The sequence below is a fragment of the Anser anser genome, assembly GCF_964211835.1.
Source record: "Anser anser genome assembly, chromosome: 6".
Taxonomy (NCBI): domain Eukaryota; kingdom Metazoa; phylum Chordata; class Aves; order Anseriformes; family Anatidae; genus Anser; species Anser anser.
The window spans coordinates 9,996,453-10,019,825 of record NC_139726.1 but is presented as its reverse complement, the minus strand read 5'-3'; the positions used below and the strand labels follow the sequence as shown (position 1 = coordinate 10,019,825).

The 23,373-nt window shown below is 40.4% G+C and overlaps 1 protein-coding gene across 8 annotated transcripts in view; it reads right to left on the bottom strand.

Annotated features, from left to right (window-relative positions):
- CFAP221 (cilia and flagella associated protein 221) overlaps positions 1-23,373 on the bottom strand; it is a 44,506-nt gene that overhangs the window by 18,235 nt on the left and 2,898 nt on the right. For 6 of the 8 annotated variants that reach the window (XR_014585867.1, XR_014585868.1, XM_083841167.1 and 3 more), the window contains 22 exons: positions 22,083-22,267; positions 21,532-21,632; positions 19,837-19,923; positions 19,641-19,736; positions 19,062-19,162; positions 16,585-16,688; positions 14,944-15,103; positions 14,302-14,458; positions 14,108-14,219; positions 13,778-13,886; positions 13,133-13,220; positions 11,326-11,415; positions 9,857-9,952; positions 8,524-8,614; positions 7,489-7,616; positions 6,962-7,042; positions 5,855-5,962; positions 5,531-5,707; positions 3,935-4,093; positions 3,432-3,526; positions 2,818-2,907; positions 2,503-2,622 (listed from right to left, as the gene is read on the bottom strand). Coding sequence is in view for 6 of the 8 variants with exons in the window: in XM_083841167.1 (XP_083697293.1) it covers positions 2,503-2,622; positions 2,818-2,907; positions 3,432-3,526; positions 3,935-4,093; positions 5,531-5,707; positions 5,855-5,962; positions 6,962-7,042; positions 7,489-7,616; positions 8,524-8,614; positions 9,857-9,952; positions 11,326-11,415; positions 13,133-13,220; positions 13,778-13,886; positions 14,108-14,219; positions 14,302-14,458; positions 14,944-15,103; positions 16,585-16,688; positions 19,062-19,162; positions 19,641-19,736; positions 19,837-19,923; positions 21,532-21,632; positions 22,083-22,221 (2,489 nt within the window). In the remaining 2 variants the exon portion in view is untranslated. The remainder of the gene's footprint in view (positions 1-2,502; positions 2,623-2,817; positions 2,908-3,431; positions 3,527-3,934; positions 4,094-5,530; positions 5,708-5,854; positions 5,963-6,961; positions 7,043-7,488; positions 7,617-8,523; positions 8,615-9,856; positions 9,953-11,325; positions 11,416-13,132; positions 13,221-13,777; positions 13,887-14,107; positions 14,220-14,301; positions 14,459-14,943; positions 15,104-16,584; positions 16,689-19,061; positions 19,163-19,640; positions 19,737-19,836; positions 19,924-21,531; positions 21,633-22,082; positions 22,268-23,373) is intronic. The other 2 variants (XM_083841171.1, XM_083841170.1) reach the window with 1 other exon arrangement.

Sequence of the window (23,373 nt, the reverse complement as noted above, 5' to 3'; positions counted from 1 at the left end):
TAGCAGTGCTGACAAAAACAAAGGAAGAGACACACAATTTCTCTCCTTTTTATAGTGACCACAAAGGATATTTCATTATTTATGCAGAACTGGAGAGTGAAACTGTGGAAAGAGCATTCAACTTTTGGCCTGGTCATTTAGGAAATTTAACCATCTGATAGGTAAACACATACTAGGCTGAGTTTCTACATTTTATCTATGAAGGAACATATATGCTGTAATGACCAGAACAAGAGAATCCATGTGAAAAACTGATTTCCCTTAGGGATAAAATGCAGAAACTGCTGTGGAGGAGCAGTTGGATGTCATCCAGTGAAAGACCACCCCATCAGTAACAAAGAAGAACTTTCAGTGACAAAATAAAGGATTTGGACTTCACTGTTTGCTAATAGATTTTTGTTTCTAACTTTAAAAGGCCAAACAAATGGTGAAGCTTTCAACAAATTTAGCTGGCAGCAGAAACTGAAAGTAGACCAACCCAAACCTGCTAACAGTTTTTCTTCTTCCTCATGTCCTCAGTCTTACTGGTAATCAGGGCTTGGAGGCTGATTCCATGTGAATATCCCCAGTCTGCCCCTTCCCAGGGCCACCTTCTGTTCTCTAGCGGCCGTTCTCAGACACCAGCACAGCCAACTTTTATCAGGTTGGAGTTTATTTTAACCTTTGAGCTATTTCCAGAGTCCCATCCTTAAGCAGAATTGCACTTTTCATACAAATTCTTTTATTTTTGCTATCAGACCATAACTTTGTTTTCTAAAAGTAGAACACAGACACTATTTACATACACGGAAGTGTGATCATGCTAGTAGAAAACGGTAACAATGACACCAGAAAGCAAGTGAGGTGGTGCAGATATGTCCTATTAGATGTAACAAATGCTCCATAACTGGAGTTTACGAACATCAACTAAAGTAGGAGATTTAGAGTTAGCCAAAATGGACTGAAATGAACACCTGAAATATAGATACCTAGAAGTGTTTAATATAGAAAGGTATTTTCAACTTAGAAGAAAACATCAAAAAGAATGAAACTTATGGTTATAAAACTGCTTACGTAGAAAAAGCACCAACACTGTATGACTGCAGAGAAAAAGAGTGACTTTAGTTACATGAGCTACTCCAAATCCCCACATTTTGACAAGCAGGGTGTCATAAAATGATAAAAGCAGCACTGAGTCAGACACACGCGTTTGTACAGAAAATTATTTTCAATCAATGCTGTAATAATCACAATACAGCAATCAATGTTTTGTCAGAGACCTCATAATACTTAGCACCGTTTTAAAGTTTAATGAATGATAGAGTTGCAGAAAATTTGAACACCAGTCATTTCCCTCTAAAATTAAATAAAAAAGACGTACAAATCTCTTGGTGGCTCTGAGAATTTCAGGCTGTTATACACATCCTGACTAGCTAGGTGTCTAATTATCATCATTACCACTTTAAAGAGATGGCAACTGTTGGACAGAAAGGTTAATTCATGTGTTCAAAGCCACACCAGGTATCTGGGAAAACTCTGGGTTAGAACTCAGCACGTTCTCCCGTGTTCTTCTGCAATCACTTACCTCACCCACAGTGCCTACTGCTCAAGTCCATTGCCCTCAGCGTCCCACCTACCAGCTGATACCTCCCTGCATCCTTCCTGTGACATCACATACCTCCAAGTTTCACACAGAGCACCCACTTCTACTTCCAGCCCCACAGAACTGCTGGGCAGCCTTGCACGCTCTTCTAAAACCATGGTGGTAATTATCAGCCCCCTTAAAGATCCATTTGTCCCTCACAGCTTTCCTCGTCCTTAGGTCTCTCAAAGTTTCCATGCTGAGCTGCAAACTGAGGACATCAGCGTGACAACACTGGAGGCAAGCGGCAGAATCTGGCCCTTAGAGTGATGACTTTATAACACTTTAAGGAGCAGGTGATTCCCTGTTTCTGAATGCAAATTGTTTTACACGCTGTGCTGTGTGTCTAAAACAAAATGCTCATTGGTAGTGGTGTGAAGCTTGGACAGCAGAGCACACGTGAACAATTCTTAGAAAGAGCCTGAGAAAAAAGTACCATGCAAGCACCATGCCAGGGAGAAATTCTAAGGGATCATTCATTACCATGAATGAGTAACGCTGAATTTATTCACCACTGCCAGCATTACTAAACATCTAACCAGAAGGGTCACTGGGAAGCTACTGGTCCCAGAACATTGAATAGCTCTGTGAAGGCAAAGGGGACTGCCTCCAGTGCTAGATGACATTGATAAAACTGAAGTCAGAGACATCCAGGCTAACATGTCGCATTCACAGCTGTTTTAAGTCCAATCCAGAGATCATATTTGCAGCACAAGATATAATATGTGAGACTTCTGCTTCGCTTGAAGTGCCAGATCTGCATCTGATGCAATAATGGAGCCCCTGGAGCATCTCTGTATGACTTTCTACATAATTCTGAAGGAGCTGCTTCTCTTCAGATTCCTTCCCGTTCCTCTCCCCTAATTTCATATTACACTTACCTTTCTTCTTTTGCAGATTTCATTTTGCCTTCTTCTGGGAATGCCTGCCCAATCTGTGGGAATTCAGCTCTCAGCATCTCTGGAGTAAGAATCACTTTGAACTCCATTTCATCTGTCCCACTAAAATCAGGAAGATGAAGAACAATCAGGTTTTATTCTTTTAAAATTATTTTTTAGCCAACAAAACCAAAAATATATCTTATGCGAGAGAGACTTTGCGCTCTTGCCTTTGAGAATCTCTCAGAAGATGTTTAGACACATCCATGCAAGCATTTAAGACTTAATCACACTGAACACAAGAGAGGAGAAACTTACTGCTCAATTACGTTCTCTCTCTCTCTCTCAGGCAAGTCATACAGTATTGGTGGTACATCTCTTGGAAGCATATCTGAACTGTAAGGATCTCTGTGATGGAAATGCAATTTAGGATGAGCAGAGTGTAACTGCAGCCAATAGTTATATTATGAAGCTTCACAGTAGTAGCTATAGTTACAGAGAAGATGATGTAATTTTAAATATTCCTGGAAAAAAGATGAGTACACCAGAAACTAATGTGGTACGGGGGAACATGAGCCTGAGAGATGCTGGCTACCATTGGTGCAGGTGTCCACATGTTAAACATTTTACTGTTCATACTTCTGCCAGACAGAGTTTGTACCTCCCAAAGTCTTCTGGCACTGAAGCAAAATGCATTCAGGGCAGATGTCACTGGAAGTCTAGAGTAAAACGTCCTTTCCAGGGCTAGGTATTTCCTCTAGCGATATTGTTCTTAACTCACCCTCCAAGGAGAGTGATTTTGGATTAATGAGCAGTAAATAATTCCACCCATATGCCCAGAATTATCTGTGGGACTAGTTATTGGTCATGTAGTTAAAGACAGCAGAAAGGGGTACAGGTTAGAGGCACCGTCTATTCAATTTATTTCTTACCTAGATGTTGTACTCGCCAACATGGGAGTGTTCGAAAAGATGGAATACACCACTGGTAAGAATCGCCTCCAGTCCATCACTCCACAAATCACTTCCTGAAATTATAAGTGCTACAACTATCAGATGTCTAACACATAATGCAGTGGGGAGAGAAACTTGCAGGACAGAGCATCTGACTTCTTGGTTAAGAATTGAGTCTGGAGAGCTGCAGTTCTCCATATTTAAATGATGCTTCCTCCACTGCAAGGTCATGAAAATACAACTGAGCTAAAAGAAGGAAAGAGCAGAGAAATACTTCAGAGATGAATAAAAGATACGGATAAAGCCTAATAACAGGTTATTCTGACCCACATACTGGTTATTTAGGTGCATACATAACTTTTATTTGAAAGTGTTTTCTATCTAGGATGACTCTTCATTTTCCTTCATAAATCCTTGGAGCAAATTCTCAGCAAGAACACACCCAAGGCAGGTACTCGTACAATAAACCCAAAAGGCCATACCTTGTGATGCAGAAATTTCTTTTGTGTGACTGGAATACTGGATCCTTTGGGGCATTCCTTGGTAAAGGTGTATTTTGGAAGAGGACAGAGATGATATTCAATATTTGTTTCAGAATAAGCTAAAGGAGGTAAGACTGGAAATAATCCTGGAGAGGGGTTCTAAAAACAAAAGATTATTTTAGAAAATCATTCTGAGCACCCCAAAGAATTGATGAAAATTCAGGCCTTACAGTTAACATACTCTCCCCAAACTCACATGTTTGTTTCATCTTGACTCTTTTGTTCAGTGTAACCCTTCATCTCCTGACTCTCCCCACACTGCAGACCCATAATTTGCCTGGCTTATCCATGCTCTCTGCTGTCCAAAATACTGGAATTTAGGTGTTGTTTGCAAGTATGGAAGAAAAAAAAAAAACTTTGATCCCTCCAAAATCCAATGCTGGTTCTCTGAACAGTTCAGAAACCAAGGAAGGGAACTGGCCTTGCCATAGTGGAAGTCTGCAAGCATTTTATCATCTATTTCACTGTGCTAGCATTTGCTTCTGCCTTCAGTTTAATGCTGTGTAGCAAGGAATCAGGCTGTGCCTGGCTCTTACACTGACACGACAGAGGGATGAAAGAGATGCACAGAGGATCTCATCAGTAAGTCCACTGGAGTCCTAGCCCCATGCAGTGGGAACAAGTCTATCCTATATACATTGTGCCAAGACCACCAGAGCAGCACACTGGGCTCTGGGCCATTTCAGCTAACTAATGCTGAAAGACCGAGCCACCCAACTCAGGCCCCGCGCCATGCTGGCATGGAGACGCTGTCTGTACCCACACACAGCACTTCACTGAGCTAAGAGCTGTCTCTGCCTGCTCAGAGTCACCAACGGACCTCCAGGCTGTGCTGCACTGTGCGGGAAATACCTTCTATAGTTGGTGCCAAGTAGCACGATCTACATGAAAATTAAGTAACTGAAAGTCTTCCAACACACCTGGTTGTGATTTTTTTGAATCCCTGTGCCTAGTAACTAGGAAATGTGGCTTAGGATGTAATGAGAACTACTGGAAACTGTAAGGCAGCAGGATGCAATGTAAGCAAAGAGCTTGACTTCACTTTCCTCACTCTACTTAAGGATTAGGCAGAACTGCAGTTCCCCAGCTGAAGAAGAGACTATATCTGTCCTACTTACCTGGGCTAGAGCAGGAGGTTATAGAAGGACTGAGATGCCAAGTCTGTGGCTTTTTTTTTTTCCTAACATGCAACCGGGGAAACAAATCAAGAAGAACGGAGGGGCCCCAAGGTGTTTCAGGGAATCCTGGAATCAGTCAGAATTTGTGGAGTGTGGGACTGAAAGGGAAGACTCCAGTTCTCTGCCATCACTGGCAACTTTGCTTTATCATCCCTCTCCTAAACTGATCCAAATTCCACCTTAAAGTGTGTTCCTCTCTGTGGGATGAGCTCTGAGGCTCCTACATACCAAGGCTTTCAACTTGAAGGACGCTCTGGCAGATAGCTTTATTTACCAATCTGAGTAACAGAACTGCCCACCAATAAACTCCCTTTCCCCTCTTTTCTTAGGTTCTTTGTGGAAGTCAACTTCTACTTACGAAAATGCGAAGTGGGTTGCTCTCTGTACGGTAGACTAAAGCTTGGGGAGGAACCAGTTTTAAGAGGCTGACATGTCTTTCTGCCACTTCTTCTGGGGATGGTTTGTCAAAATCCATCCTGTGGGAGACCAGGTCAAGCTGCCCCTCAGGAGAAGGAACTACTTGAACCAACTCATCCTTGAAAAACACAGATATCAAAGGTTTTCAGAATGTAGCAAGCATTTTGTTATAAAATGTTGGGAAAGAATTAATCAAATAATTGTAGAAATGTAGGGGTGGGAGTGACTTCAGCAAAGGGAGTTTGTATTTGAGATTACTCGTTACCTGGGCACCCTGCCTCAGCGGCCGGCAAAGTTTTCGAGGTTTGTAACTTGTGGCTGCATGGTGCGTACAAAATGGCTGATAACCCGTAATGCTGAAATGCCGAGGAACCTAAGTGCAAAGGAAAAATACATTCTGCAGGAGTTGACAGTAATCACTTCTGATAAACTCACATATGGAATGGAACATCCCAGTTTTATCACAGACACATCACATCTCTGTGGTAGAGGATACTTGGATTGCTATTCTGGAACGTAGTATATGATCAAAACTTCGAGAAGTTTACAAGGACAAGCTGAATGAGTGTATAAAGTTTCCATTCTTGCTTTTCTGTGAAAGATCATGGATTTAAAAGCTTTTTTAGATCAAGTATACTAAACTTAATGGGGTTGAGAAAGACTGTATTAAGTAATAAAACTAACACTGACAGATGAAGCAAAGACACTAACAGAAAGATTGTTATACCACCTGAAAGAAAAAAAAAACGAAGAGGAAATTGAGCCAAAATCTGCATTGATTTGAACCTGAGGAAATATTTTTGCTTTGATAGAGTGCTGAATGCGATCTTTTGCTACTCAAAAATTTGAAAGAAAAGTCTTTAGAGGTCAGGAGAAGAAAAAGATCTGTACTTATAAGTTGAAAAAACAGTACTATGTATTTCAAGGAGGAGATGTTTCCATTTCCTAAGCAGGAATGCAGGAACTAAGTATACAGAACTGGACCCCAAATAAACAAAAAATTTCAATTACTTTCTAAAAAGAAGGACACTAACAATGGATGGTATTTTTGCTGTCTAAAATCGAAGGAAAGGCTGTGTCACAGAGGGCTTGCAGTATCCTTGCTCATAGATGCATCTTGTTGCTTGAGACATAATATTTGCAGCTGAGACAATTCATCTGTGTCTGAAGAGGAGAATTGCTGACTACAGGCTTGCCACTTACAGAAACCGGTGAGATTTGTTTTTAATAAGGCTGTGTGATTAGCATGCGTTTATTAAGACAACTTTTCTACTGGGCTGCACACTGGGACCACAGAATCAGGCACAAAATGTTTAACTGGACTGTGGAAAGAAAGAAACATGATACAGCTGAGGGAGTTGTACTGACTCACCTTCAAGTCGTAAAAGGGAAGAGCACGTCTGATTTTCACATCTACAGGTTTGATAGGAACGAGGCCAAGAGCATCAGGTTCCTGGAAGAATACAGTATTTAAAACCCAGTAATATGGTGGGCATTTTGTTTTGTATTGGCAGCAATCCATCAGCATGGCTACTTGAAAACATATGGAAATAATTATGCAAACATTTAAATATTTTTCCTGTCTTTTCTAGGACTTTAGCATTTCAGTCACTTTTTAATTTATTTTCCTGTGCAAAATCATGGATTTTAACTTTGGTCATTAATGTATTACACATAATTTTAGAATGCAATCAAGAGAATGTAAACATTTTAACTGCTTTTAAGTGCTTAGCAGCACTCTCAATAAACCTGAAGTCCTGAATTAATTTGTTGGAACTCCAGAACACCAGTCACATTGTAAAGTATAAAAAAAAAACAAAACAATATGGGTTCTGGGGCCAATGTTTTCAACAAAATTTTATCTTGACTGTTGGCCACCATTTTAATTACTATACCTACCAAATCACGGCACAATTCAAGGGAACTGTAAGAGGGGAATTCAAAAGGCAATGTACGATCTTCAGATATGCTGGAAGAAATGCCCTTATATTCTCCACTCTTCTCTGTTTTGCTGAAACACCTGTTTCCTGTCAAGAATGGAAAGCAAATACTAAGATTTTGTAATGTAATTTAATTCACTGCTTCAAAAATAGAATCAAGACAAAAAACATATTTAACATCTTCCTTATACAGGATGTGTCAATTCATTTTAATACGGAAAATAAGGTACTATTTTCTAAAGTTTTTAAATACCCCATCTACAAGACAGCATACTGGGAAATAAAGAGTGCCCACTTGCAGAGGCAGGAGAGGGCCTGATATAGAAAGCTGTCAAACTGCATGTGTATGAGGTGGTATGAAATAAGAAACACAAATCCTCTTCTGTGCCTAGGATAGCCAACTGCGACTCCCATCCAAGGCCAGTTACGTTCCATAACTGTTAAAGAACAACTGACTTTTCCAGACAAGCACTGTCATTTCAATATAAATAAAAGTAATTGCTTGAAAACACTTGTGTGAGAAAACAAGAAGGAGAAACACTCACAGTATTGGGCACTTGGCTATGTATCTCACAATTCTTTGTCTCGTTTCACTGAGTTCAGATACCTTGCTTTTATCACACTTCATCTAACTGCCTGTGTTCCATCTGATCTGCTTACCTACTCGTCTGTTTCTCATATAATCCCACCTGCCCTTTCCTTGTTTCTCAGCCCTGTAAGTAGCTGCCCTATTATTAAGTTGCTAAGTTGCAAGGCTCCTAAGAAGAGTATCACATTTTTAAAATATGGTAGATAATGTGCATGAAAAATAGATATATTTTGACTACAGCTATGTCCACCTTGTCATGCTCTTCTTTTTTGCTTGAAGACTCCTTTGTAGGGACTCTTTCTTTAAGTGTCTATCATATACAGGCATGCACCTGACAAACCACAGTACAACCTGAATTATCAATAATTCATTACCAGACTATCAACCTGTTCTTCTGCTCCTTACCAGATGCAGAGCCTTCCTCCACTACTCTGGCTTCTCTTGTTAGCCCACGGAACAGATGCAGTAAACGATTTAGTCGACTCTGAATCACAATCTGAAGGAATGATTTTAAATTTTCAAGTTTAATACTAAGTTTAACATTCTAAGATTTACACTCATATAAATACACATACAACAGTATTTATTCTACAAAGCTCACTCATACATCTATTTCAGAATTTTTGCTATAGTTTTCTATAGGGATAAAATGGGGAAGAAAAGATTTTGAATGGATTTCAACTCCACCGTGACACTATGCATTGAAAACAGATCAGCCGTTTGTTTAGCCTTACAGTTTAATTAGACTTTTTCACTAGATCCTAATCCTTCAGCTGTGTCTATTGGCATACATAGACTTAACAATAGGTAAACAGTCAGCTGATCATGGCCATATGAATACTTGTGGCTCTGTGAAAGAGAATATTTAGTAACACTCACTGAAATTTGCCTAGTGCTATTTATCGCAGGGTAACAATGAAGAATCCCGAGTTCAAATACCAGAAGGAACCATTTGGCCACCTCCTTATTTGCGCAATACACATTTCATCTCAAGGCATTTATATGGAGCCTAATACTGCGGGCTGTGGTAAAGAACAGATTTGAGAAGAATATCTGAAGTGGGCACTGGGAAAGCAGGAAGTTTATGTATTGCTTACTGCATTTATATTTACTTAGAGATGAACAGTAGAAATGCAAGTTAATACTTAAACTCAATGGAACAAGTGATTTTATTGACTTAGTCTTTAACTTCCAGTCTGGGAGGGATCTTAGGAGACCTCTAGTCCAATCTCCTGCTCCAGGCAAGGTCAGCTATGAGATCAGACCAGGTTGCTCAGGGCTTTATTCAGTCTGGTCTCGAAAGCATTAAGGGATGTACACTGCATAAACTCTCTGGACAATCTGCTCCAACAATTGTCCTCATAGTGAAAAAGGTTTTCTTTACACACAGACTATAGCTCTCTTACTGGAATTTGTGTCCATTGTTTCCTGTGTTCCCCTCATCTTTCTTGTACTAGGGTTCCAAAATTGAATATTATATTCTATATGCATTTTGAAATCTTTTCGTTCAAAAGTATTTTGTACATTAAAAAAACTAAATTCTTCTGCATTTGCTTAGTATTGATTGTTTAAAAAAAAATTACTCCAGCTCCTTATTTCCTGGTAAAGCAGGGACACATTTATCAAACTGTCAAATCCCTGGCTAGCTGAGAAGACCGTTACGTGCTAGTTTGCATGTTCTTTTGTGCTGTTTCCAAGGTGACATACCATCACACTGTATTCTAGTTGTTCACATTACCTTGTATGCTGCTTGTTGGAATTTCCTCAACGCCCTGTTTCTGTTGTCCCAAGGGTCGTTACGGAGCAAGTTGAATGTGGGATGGACATTTGGATGCTGCAAGGTATTAAAAAAAAAAAAGGTACCCCTTTTAAAACTAGTCAATGGAGGAATTTTCTCCAGCCCAAGCTATTCCTTGGCCAGAATCCCTCTGTTATTTCCCAACACTAAAATTAAATCAAGTAAAAATGTTCAAGTTGAATTATTTCATTCCATGTCCATGTCACCCTACTGGCATTTAAACAGAAGTCTTCTCTGCAGGGCTTAATGGGAGGTAATCACCAAAAATCTGCAGATGCAATATAGGAAATGGAGAGATAACATAGCATAGTCTGCACCCATACGTAAACGACAGCCACATACTATGGCAGAAGTCCAATAAACGGGCAGTCAGTGGAGAGAATGGACTAGGTCTCTGCTGAGCGTACACTTCAGCTTGCACAAATGTGAAGCTGGAATAAGTGCAAGGGCTCAAACCAGAGGCTCAGCAAATTCAGTATCCTCTCTCCAATAACAGCTGACAGCATAGACCTACAGCAGGGTGAAAGACCAGGGTAAACTTACAGTGATAATTCCCCAGATTCCCAACATCTAACAATCTCTGGCTTTGGACATACTTGAGAGAGGGGTGATGTCTCTATATTTAATGACTTGAATTGTCTGAACGCACTCTGAACACAAGTAAATCTCTTTCTTGATGCATTTATCTCTCCAGTTTTAAACTGATGTGACAGAAAAATGTAGCACTAGAAGGGACTCCAGCAGCCCCACGGTACAGTTCTTCACAGGAGGGCAGACACTCAACCAAAATGTAGATTAGGAAGGTCCTCAGAACCAACTCCACACAACCCCATGCCACACTCACCATACAATATTCAACGCTTTAGAACAGGCACAGAAGTACAGGAAAAGACCAACTACCACAGCTATGATGTTCCTCAAGAAAAAAGCAGCAAGGATCCCTTGCGTTGCTAACAGCCAATGTTCCTTCAGTAGCAGGCTATTTATTAAACAAAGCTTCCAATAATCCTAGGAAACGGATCCTGGGAATTACCCCACACCACAGAGAAAGACAAAAACCCTAATTACCAGAAAGGTTCCTGTCAATCAGACCTGCAAGGTAAAGTTTGCAAGTCTTGTGATTTGCTTAATCTAACACTTAGGCATGAGAAAGCTACTCCTGAGAGAGCTTTCAGGAACAAGCAATATGAATCTCAGGTTAGGCCTCTACATTTCCACTTGTCTCTCATATTAGAAGGTCAGAACATCAGAAGATGAGCTCTGCATGCAGCTCATTGCTGGTTCTGCTGTAGTAAAAAGAGAAGTACGACACTAATACAGAAATGGCCATATTAGGAGAAAAAACATTCAGTGACAAATAGTTGTGGTTGTTTGTTAGCTTAGCAGGTGATAACAACATATAAACAAACCTGTTCAACAGTCCGGATAACACGTCTGGAAGAAATTTCTACTTCGCTCCTTTGAAACTCCTTTTCTATGATAGGATCTCCTCTTTGAATCTAATTTATCACCAGGAAGAACAACCACATTAGTTCAAAGCATTCAGTGATTTTTTTCCCCTTATTTATGATTAGCGGAAATTCACTTACAATGTGCCTATTCTGGAGGTACGTTGCAAAACAGATTTCACCCCCTTCTAGGGAGTGATTATTGCAACCTTTAGCAAGTCAAACAAAGTAAAATAATGTTCTTTTAGATCTGAGTTTAATTCTGATCCCTGTCCTAACAACACACAGATTGCTTTACCTAGGCAGAACCAGTAAGAGAGGGATTACAAAATCAACCACATAAGTCACCACTTGAACAGCTCTACCCAGGTGACAGCACTACAAAAGTTTCCTGCAGCTTTCCTACATTTTGTGAACATCTTCTCCATCATGGTTTCCAATGATGCCTGCTCTTTAATCTGTTCATGTGTGCAACAGTTTACTACTGCTTTCACTTCACTTTTCTGAGACTCTCTCAAAGCGTTTAGGCATACTGGATGAATACTAGTGCTTCTTCTCATTATGCTTCTTCCACCGCGCTCCTCCTTACCTATTGTTTCATTCCCAGGGTACAACTATGTCTTTAACCTTGGCATTATTATGGGAAGTGAAATTCACATGATTTTGATGGACTGAAGAGTTGGTTAAGACAATGAAAGAGAGACCAGTTAAAGGTCTCCAGGACACTCAGTCCCAGGCTGTAAAACGCAGTGGTCAGTTGAACAAACGATGGAGGAATAATAAATACTTTGTGAGGCCTAAAGGCACTCAAGGTGAACAAACTGACAGCACAAGCAAAGGCACACCTCTGTCAGAAAGTCATGGGGACAACTGTGAAATCATCCCAAAACCTCCATAGACAAAAGGTGGCCAACAGGTAACTAAATATTTCTAGACAAGGTGAATATACATCTAATTCAATGATACATCAATCTCATGTTCTAGATCGTTGGTTTTGTTACTTACTTCCTCCTTTGTTAGTATTAAAAATAATGTTTGAATTAATTCATGCCTAATTTAGTGTATAAATTAAGCCTTGACCTATTTATAAATAACGTGACTCCCATAAACAATGCCTTAGAAGTCAGTAGAATGTCAGAATCTACTTGAATATCCAGGAGGCAGGATAAGAGGGACACGCCCAATCTATCTTTGAGGGCTGTGCCACATGGGGGTAAATATTTTATGCCATTGCCTTTTGCAGCTGTCACCTCTACAAAAGACCACCTGCAGTCTGGGGTGACTGGAGGAAACCAAAAAGAGTGAGGGTGAAAGCGCAGAAGAACCTGCTGAATTATCCTCCCATGGCTCTGCAGGAGATCCCTGACTGGGTTTAGCCCTTTGATCGTGAGCTGTTCGAGAGGTACAGAATAAACAGAACGTTGGATGCAGCCACAGTGCTGACAGGATTGCTGCAATGCTGCACTGTGATGTAGCTGGGTGGAAATCTACCAGGTTGAGCAATACCTGTTGTAACAGGTATCTATTTACATTTCCATTAATAACCTAACCTTCTCTCTGTCTACCTCCCGGATAAAACTGCCTCGAAAAAGTGATGCAGAGAAATAAAGATGTAACTGTAGAAACAAGTCCAGCTAGCACAGGTGTATATCAGTGTTAAGAAAAACTGAAGGCATAGAGGTTGATACAGTTCTCTAGTGCACTGCGTATAATATGAAAGTATAAGCTTGATTTTAAGTTTATAGAAAAAAAATGAGCAAAGGCTAACCTTGTACCACTCTTCTTCCCTCTGCCGGTTTTCAATAACCTCTTTCTTAAATTCCACAGAGACTGGATCTTTGCCTTTATGAACTTGCCTGTATTTACAGTAGAGGCAAGAAAATGCTTTACTTAATGTACAGTTTGTTATATTTAAAGGTTAATAGACTGATTCTCCTCTTCCTAAGGTGTCTAGGAGTCCATAATATTCAGCAAAAGAGCAGTTCAGACAATTGCAAATGAAACCACAGTATGCTTACACATGATTATGTGCTCTGCTTTACACCATTTGATGTATGTCTGCAATTCTGTTCACTCCATTGCACATTTTAGCCTTGATTTATTGACAACCGTGACAAAAACTCCCTTTACCTTTAGGTGGGATAGAATACATGTGGTTGGATGAACAAAGTTTTCAGCAGGTTTCTTTCTGAACGCAACTATCATACAATCAAAAACCTCACTGGGTACACTCAGATTGCTCTCAGGCAGAAGGGAAAAAAATTAAAGTAAAACAAAAGTATCTTAACTGTAAAAGAATCCCATCAGGACATGAAATAGTAGCTTTATGCACCAGTGAATATTGCACATATCATTCACAGAGGCCTCAGCTAAGCAAACCTCCGTGTTGCTAATATGGTTAATTAACACTCACCACTTCAGATGATTTGCTTCCTCTTCCTGAATATTTTGTTTGACTTTCAGTTCAAATATGGCTTCCTTCATCTGTCTTGTTTTTATCCCTTCATCGCCTTGGCAAAGGGCTGCAAGAATATCAGAAAGACATATCATACCACAAACTAGATTGAATTTTTAATTGGAAAATAACACCCACGGTGATAACTGAACTCATTAATCCGTAAAGCTAAGGTGAATTTCTTACAGAAACCACAATCATGTCACTTCAGCAATTCTGAAGCTGAGTTTCTCAAGAGAAACCTACAAATATTGATAAGATTGAGTTTACGCTGCTTAATTATGTTACCTTCTTTCAAGTTCCTAATCTTCATTTTGCCTGGTTCCTGATTCAAAACAGTGGCTACAGCATACGGATTTGACAGATCTGTGGGGAATCTGAGGTTCTGGTATTCAATTTCCTAAGAGATAGGAAGAAACAGAAGTGAGAAAGATTTGCAGCCCAGAAAAGTACTTGTGATTATTCTCTCTTCACACCCTTACTTTTTGAGTAGGCCGGGATCGTGGCTGGCTGAACTGGAGTCTTCTCCACAGCACTGACTTTCCTGCAGACACTGCTTTTCTCTGTGGACGACTTTGTTGTTTTTCAAATCGTTCATTTCTAGGTGTCAGAAGGAAAGACATTGTTCTTCTATGTACTCTGTAAATTGTATATAATTGTAGTACATGTATATGTATCCCTTCTAGATATAAAAGAAGATTGGAAATTCTTTTCACAATTTTAAAGTGGAACCAAACTTTCTAAATTTGCTAACTTCTTAGTTCACAAAAAATAGGTACAGCCCAAAAGACCTTATTGCTCAAAAAATTGTACCTTGCAAGGCCTTAACAATAAGAATAAGGTAGATCAGACATAAGCTGAGGATGTTCAATACCTCTTTAAGAATACTTAATATCATTATTTTTATTTTGGCACAGTGTTAGGACACACAGAGGATGTGCACTCTGAACAAGTGATGTAAGAGAGTAGGTATGTGTATTAACACTTGAATAAAACTAGTACATTTTATGTCACCATAGATAGAAATGCTTAAAATGATTACAGCAAAGTTGCATAAAATCCTATTACACAGGCATTTTTTAGAACTGGACAAAAACATCCAAAGATCAGTCAGCCACACATACATTAGACCCCGACGGGGTGTTGATGTTCCTGTGAATACACATACATAGGGCTTTGAGTGGAACTGTGAAATCCGCAATTGCATTTTCATTTGTGCTGTTCCATACTCGAGTGGGGAATATTTCACAGTAACTTCCACTTTCCCATCGCCTGGAATGATTCCTGTGATTAGAGAAGAGGAACAGTAAGAATCCATCTAACATGGGCCCACTTAAGCATGCTGAATTGGATTCTGGACCACATTTCTTAAGCAATATTACTGTCTGAGTAACAGTAGGCCTCAAAAAAAAATTCAGGTCTCAAAGTATCTTTCCAGAAAGACCAGTTACCAGATAATGGGAGATATTTTACAATAGCAAAGAGATTTAACAGTAAGAATATTTCTTACTGTTGTGAAAACGACTGGCTTTTTATATGCAATAGTTCTTCACTTACATCTGCTGGTCTCAATTCTCTGGCACATCCTGCTCTCTCAAGCAAAGCATTATAGACATATTTCTCTGCATTCTCCCAAGTTTGGGGAATTGCCTGGACTTGGTGCATTAGCTGTCTCTACTTGGTCTTATTTCCTTATCACCTATTCCATGGTTTTACCAAACCACTTCAACCACCCTTCATATCCCTAAAAATCAGGGCAACCCCAGGACACAGGTCCTGATACTCCTCGGCTTTTCTGTACAGGTAGTAACAAAACTGAAGAAGAGGGCTTTTTTTTTTTTTCTCCCCAGAACAACTCATCTGGGGAAGTAGGACCCTACCTTTTCTGAAAGTCCAACCTAAAACATTTTTACCTTTATTACAGAAGAAGGGGAACGCAATTCTTAAGGGAAATCTGACATGTCAGGCCAAATTCATATCATTCTACATAGAGGAGTAACAGCAACTTTTACTACCATGTGTAAGTAACCAAAGTTTAAATTTCAGTGTCACAAATGGCAGTGACAGATTTATGAAGGTTTTCACTTATTTAAATCTTTATGTATCTGTGTGGAATTGACCAGAGTGCTTAAGTGAATTACACAGCCAGGTCTCATTCACCTACACATTTGTCAGATCAGCTGGGCTCTGACATGCTTCTGCTGGCACCTGGCAAATGTCACAATGATAGCAACTGACCTGCAAATAGTTATGTCTGCCTTAAGACAGAGCCCTCAACAGCATTAGGCATGAAAATAGCTTATCTTGTAGCCAAAATTCCCTATGTAAAGCCCATACACAGAAGTCTTGACAGAATCTAATATCCACTGCTGTAACTCATTAATGAGGCAGGAGCCAGGTAGCCCCTGGGGAAAGGTGTGATAAAGGGGTGAATGCTGGACTATACCTTACTGCCTCTCTCCTTTCCAAAGGCTGCACCAGCAAAGAGAGCAGACAAAGACTGGAAGGACTGCTTGGGAAATCCCATATTTTGCAGAGATCTACAGTTGGGCATTGGAGGAGAAATCCACCAGCCACAGAAGGCTATTTGCCACAAAGCTGCATATAATCAATATTCGTCAGCCTGTGTTTACCTGGAAGCACTCTGAGGCAAAGGCTTTATCTTTCTACACACAATTCTGTGCAGCACTGAGTACACTGTCATGAGTAAGTACACTCAATAAATACAGATTTAGCATGTAGAATGTTAAATAAATGCAATTTACCAAATGTTGGCTGGACGGTGAAGGCTCTGTGAGACTGAATAAAATCAATGTGGAATTCAAAATCTATTGGGCAGCTGCACTGCAGTGGGATGACATACTCCTTACTGAAAAGGGAGAAACAAAGAAAAAATAATGAAACTACAGGCAATCACCAATTACAGGCTGGAAAATTATGTTAGATACAACATGCCTTGAATATATCTGTGCCAGAGAGATGGCTTATGTATTAATGTGGAAATAGTCATTTCCCATTGCTTCAAAGCAGCAAAATACTTCAGACCTTTCACTCAATAGGGAAATGAGACCTACATCTTGATATGACTGCTGGGTATTTTACATCTTGACTTACTTTCTCCAATGCCTACAAAATCTGATTACAGAAAAATTCATCAAATTTCCTTTTCAGAAGTTATTTACGTGTATCCTTACATTCTTGTAAACTTCAGTATCTAGCAAGCACAAACAATCCAAATTAGAGCAACATAAGTACAGAACCAGAAATCCACCTCATCCCACAGCTCTCCTTGTGGAAGAGGATGAAAGAAGACTCTGTGCAGTCTTCAAAAGCGTTGAATACTCCAGCACATTGGAATGACTGGACTTTATCCACCACAGAAATCATCAAGCCACAGCCTGATTTTCATAAAAGCCTTTTATGTCTCACACTGGTTGTGTGAGTGTACTCAGCACACACCTTTTCAAACTGCCTTGCTTTTGTATGTATCCTTTTCCACGTACCAAACCAAAACACAAAAGCATTGACAAAAGGCCATCCATCATCCTACAGATCAAGACCAATTTACCCAGGCTTATTTCTGTTTTCTGTAAACTGTCTGACTGAAATCCTATCCTGCTGATTAGTAAAGAATGCATATTATACACAGTGTTCCTTTGGAAGCACATTTTGAAATGCATAGGGAAATGAACAATAGCAAAGTCTTTTTTCTCTGCCTTAATATGACTTGTTCATGAAGAAGATGCAACAGCAGACTGGGGAAGCAACTTATTTTAACGTATAGTGCAGCTCATACAGCAGAAAAAATGCCTTAAAAACATGACAGTTGTGCCATCTGTTGCCTTATGGACCTTTTGTGCTTAAGGGGAAAGCTGGGTGGTAGGATATGGATATACGCTTGTGGAAGTAAAAGGGATTTTTTTCATTGACCTCAGTGGGCTATGGATCGAGCCCATAGTCCCTTGGGTTCTGTACAGCACCAAGTATTTCAGAGAGATTTCATCTTGATGGAAGTTTGTAATAGCCTAATGATGAAGCATACTAGTAAAAATTAAAGTTTGAAACCATCAGTTTTCTCTTCATGTTGTCCCAAACTCTTCCAAATTCCCCCAGGAGCACCTCTGAGCATCCCTGTTGTGCTGGAAACTTTTCCTATTGTTTAAAATTGCATTCTGTACTCTGCTTAATCTCTTCTGTTTTCTAAGAAAATTCTGTACACTTTCACAATTGTTAAAAAATGGAACAAATAAACTGAATCACATCATGCCTAGAAGTACCCAGCAAGTTAGGAGTCAAATTCATTTCTGTGAAAAAGCTGTAACTTCACTTCTGATGGATTCACTAGAGTTTAATAGATATGGGAGATTAGAAAAGCAAGTAAACAAAAAGACACAAATGTTTATTGTACAATGATGGGCTCATTTTTACTACAGATTTTTGCAGTTTTCTCTAATGTGTCTTGTCTATTCACATTTCTAAGCTTCAGTAAAATTCAAGGGTTACTTTTAACTCACAAAGCCAAACCTAGCTGACATCCAGTTCCTAGAATTCACTTAAATCTTTACACTAGCATGAATCATCATAATTATACAGCCAACATACAACAGAACTAGACAGTAATCAACAGGTTCTCCCTTCTCCTTAACAATTACTACTTATTTGTGCATGAGAACAGTCAGTACTACATCTATGCAAGAGACAGAGCAAGACCAAGTCTTTGCTATTCAGAACTCCACATCAGATCACTTTAAATATTCTTAATCAGAAGAAGCAAGTCTAGTGATGGATTGATCTCTGGACGTGGGTTAGCCATTTGCTATCACTAACTTACACCTACCACTGCCAGCTCCCACCTTCATTTTCAGAACCCTTCTTGACAGTAGGATCTATTCACTTTGGATTTACTGATGCTAAAAAGACATAGTACTTGGGAGCATACAGATTACGAACAGCAGCTAGTATACAGCCATATTTCTTCACCATACGATAAGTGAAGTGAATCAGCACCAATTTAGACCAGCTGAAACCCTTCCATCTGTGTATATGTTTAGTTTGTATAGCATCTGTTTTCCTGTGAAGGTGTGCCTGGAACAGTTTATACATGGAACTGTTTTGCAGTCCAGGTGGTAGCTGACTTCCTTAGAGTTTCCAAGACTTTATGATGTACAAATAGAGGAAAGTGAGATTCTTCAGGTTTTATGCATGTCCCATAAAAATGGACAAACGTACGTCCTTAACTCACCTCTGACCAACTGATACATCAGACATATTTATAAACGATGGAAATTCCACAACATTCACAGCAGGGTAAGCATGCACAGGAACAAGTAATGTATCTTCTCCCTAAAAAAAAAGTTTAAATATTTATTTGTTGTAATGAATAAATGTTACGCAAAGTAAAAGTTCCTGTAGTGGTTGGTCAGTAAGTGGGCATGAAATGCATCCAATATCATCACTGTGGCTCCTTATGACATTGACGTTCTGCTTGCTTGCAGTATCCCTCTGACTTTCCATACTTTCAGTAACTATCTAGAGCACCTCCAACACTGCTCAGCTAAGACATTGCATCAGTGTGGCACAAAGACTGATTTACCAGCACAGTATAACAGAATAATAAAGATAGTCTACCCACAACTCTGGGATATTACAGAGAAAAAAAGAAAAGGTGTTTAAACCCAAGTACTCAAATCCAGGCTTACTGGGAGAAAACATGGGGCTCTAGGTGATTAACTGTCCATTTACTTTATCATTATCATCATGTCCTAACAGTTGTTCCATTTCATTACAAATTTAAGAGTATTTTCTCACAATAAATGCTCACCTGACAGTGAATTCGGATGCAGTCATAGTAATAGCGCCACTCATCAGGACAGAAATCAACAGTAACAACGTATGACAAGCCAGGGACAAGCCGATGCTAGAAAATGACACGAAATAAAATAGAAGACATGTAAAAGCTGCCTATATGCACACAGTGCTGCACGCAAACAGCAGTGTGAAGGCTTTCTGACACTTACAGTTTTGTTGTATTTGATCTGAAAATACTTTGTCTGGGGTGGTATGATGTGAAGGTTTATTACATCACCAGAAATATTTATCAGCTTCTGTAGAACAAAAGAAAACCAAAAACATGTCATAATGTAAGAGGGCAATTGGAAACACATAGCCAAGAAGGTGTATTAAACATGGAAGTAATCATTTCAGCTTCAGTAGAAAAAAATCTCAGTATGCTCTGAATTTAAAAAGAAAACTACTTAAACCTTGCATCCTGCATTTTTATTCTTTGGAACCAAGTCACAAGTCCTTAGTTAGAAAGAACTACATCTTATTTTTTACATGAAACCCCCTGAAACCTGCAAGACTAATTGCTAAAGAAGATGCTACTGTTGAATCAAATTCTGGTGCTGTTTTGCTTAGGAACAAAAAAAGCCAAAAAGCATTTTTTTGTTCCTTTGCAACAATCTATTGACTTCTCTTTTGCAGAGGTCTGAGACAACAGAAATGATTTAATACAAGGTTTTGTTCTGGATCACAAAGTAACAAACCTTTGGACTGTGACCATTCAGCCTGCTAAGTCTCCTGCATCATGGAATCATTTAGGTTGGAAAAGACCTTTAGGATCATCACGTCCAACCACTCACCTAACACCACAAAGCCTACCAATAAACCATGTTACCAAGTGCCACACCCACGCACCTCTTAAACACCTCCAGGGATGGCAACTCTACCTCTAGCCAGGGCAACCCCTTCCAATGCCTGACCAACCTCTCTAGGAAAAAAAAATTATTCCTAAAAAAACTAATCTAAACTTCCCCTGGCACAACTTGAACTTGAGGCCATTTCCTCAAGTCCTATCTCTTGTCACCTGAGAAAAGAGACTGCCACGCACCTTGCTGCAGCTTCCTTTCAGATAATTGTGAGGAGGTGCTCAAGAAGCTGGGAGGGGACAGAGTGAGGACAGCTGATTCAGACTGACCAAAGGGATATTTCATACCACGTGGCGTTATGCTCAGCAAGAAAAACTGGGGTAAAGAAGGAGCAAAGGGGGGGACATGCAGCTGAAGGACGAGGGTCTTCTGCTTCTGCTCCTGGGTGGGCCAGCAACAGCACCCTGGGTTGCATTAGGCAAAGTATTGCCAGCAGGTCAAAGGAGGTGATCCTTATTTATTTTCATTACACCTGGTGGACCTAATCCATCATAATCACCCAACTTCTTCCTCAAAACACCACATCAATAAAGAAGACAGACAAAGGGAAAGCAGAGAGAAGAAAAGGAGATACTCAGACTATTCAGTAGACAAGGAAACCAAGCCTACGTCCTGACTTTCTTTCCTTAGCTTATATTGCTCCTGGAAGAAGGCAGAGGTGCAGTCAAAGTCCTTGCACCAGTTACAGCCACAGAAATAGTCCAAGCACACTTTGATAACAGTCCCTTATGGAGTTACAGCATGAGTCCTTCATCGTGTGACTTGCAAGTCACACATCACTCTTACACTGCTCACAGACACAGGAAAAAGAAAGGCACAAGAGACCGTAAAGGGCAGCGATGCAAGCAGCATGGCACTTGTCTGTTTTGTTACCACAGGGACACTGATTTTAAGTGCTCCTCTTTAGAGCACTCACAGAGCAAATGGCCTCATGACCACAAGCAGTCTACTTGGCTTCTGTTATCCTTTTATAAGCCCCAAGAGGATCCCTGCCCTGACACTTACCAGCGTCTGTTGGTGATGTTTTCCAATTTCATACCCTCCGTAGTGTAGCACAGCAGGCTCGGCCTGTACAACGTTGCTCCTCTGGCGTTCTGAATAAACCTCTACAGAGAAAGATGGTGAGACAGGGAGATTAGGAAGGAGACCAGGTGAAACATACATGGTGAGTGTTACTTACATTTAGCAAGTATGTTTATGTAGCACCTCATGTATTACAGAGAGAAAAAGGAAACAGAGCTCTTGTTAAGCAGGCATGACTCTTTAAGCGGAGAGTTAAGGTGGCAACTACTACCTCAGCAGATCCATGATCATTTCACCACTTTATCTTTTGGAATCTGTCTCTTCATGGCTTCAACAAGCCACCTCAAAACTTTAAGATCAGCCAGAACCACCATTATTTCTTTCCTGACTACCTCTCCCAAGATTTGGGCTCACAGGGAGACACAGGATAAGCAACGGGATGAGAGCTTTGCCTGTGAGTTGAGAAAAATAATAGAGGAGTTCCTCCTAGGATTGCTCCAAGGTTGGGGAACAGTCAGAGAGCACAAACTTACTTGATTCCAGCAAGTGATTGGGGACAGCACGTCTTCTTTTTGGTTCCTCCACTAGGCTGTCCAGAAGGACGCTGGGTATCTTCTTGAAGGGTTTCTCAGCAATCGTGCTTTCTGTGGAGGCTGATTCAATCACATCCATGTTAGGACACAAATGGAGTCTGAAGGGTACTAAAATTCATCAGCACCTGGGGTCAAATCAAAACAACATAATGATAGAAGTGCCTTCCCTTACACTGCTAACATCTGTTGGCTAAAACTGCTTAAAACCATTTAGGAGAGCGAGTTTTTGTTGTTTTTTCCCCCCCTGCTGAAGCAGATTACAGAATAAACCAAATCCCAAGACCAGTTAAAATTCCTCCCCACTACCTGAACAATGGATTTACTGTCTCACACTCTGGACTGTAACTGGCAGGCATAAGTAGCAAACAGCTAAGTGCCAAACATGCTTCAAGGAGGACAAAAATAGAAGGTAAACTTCTGATCACTTGACAGAGCCAAGTGTCAAACCATCAGGCAGACTGACATCATTATTCATTTTGATGTTATCCACTCTAGGTCCACTGTGAAACAGAGCCAACAGCCAGCAGTTCCTCAGGAAGCCTCGCTCTGTGCTACTGCTGATGTTACGTGGCCACTGAACCCCGGGGAACCCACGCTCAGCCATGATCTGTCTCACGGCCAGGTGTGCACAGCCTGAGCAGGTCCACAGAGCTCCAGGAGAAGTCAAGCCAGTACACAAGGTAATAGTTTCAGCCAGTAATTACTTCCAAAGAAAGCTGATAGCAACGGTATCCATCCCACTGCTGGAGAGGGCATGGCTGAACCAGGAAAGAAACAAGCTGTGGAAGGAATGGCATACACCAGAACTCCACCACCTCAGTTCAAGTCAAGCTTGTGATCAGAAGTCTTCATGTAACACAGCCCATTTTGCACAAGCGTGCTCCAAAGACTAGACAACCGCTTGTTATTTACCTTGCTTATGCACACATTTGCCTAAGACCATTCCACAGCATTTTCACATGCCATACCCTGTCCCTGCAGACCGTGACCCTCAGGGGTGCACCCTTAGCAGCACAGGCCTGGCACCTCAACAGGGCAGGACACCTGGAAGCCGGTAAGCTGTGCCCAAGGAAACATGGTTCACCACATTTTTCCACAGCAAACCCCAAGGGGTCTGCTGCAGAGACAGCGCGCTAACGCGTCTGCAGGACGGGGTGATTCCAGGAAACCTTGCTCACATGGCAAGCCCTAGCACTTAAGGCACCTTCAATGATCTTAGGGCTTACTGGGG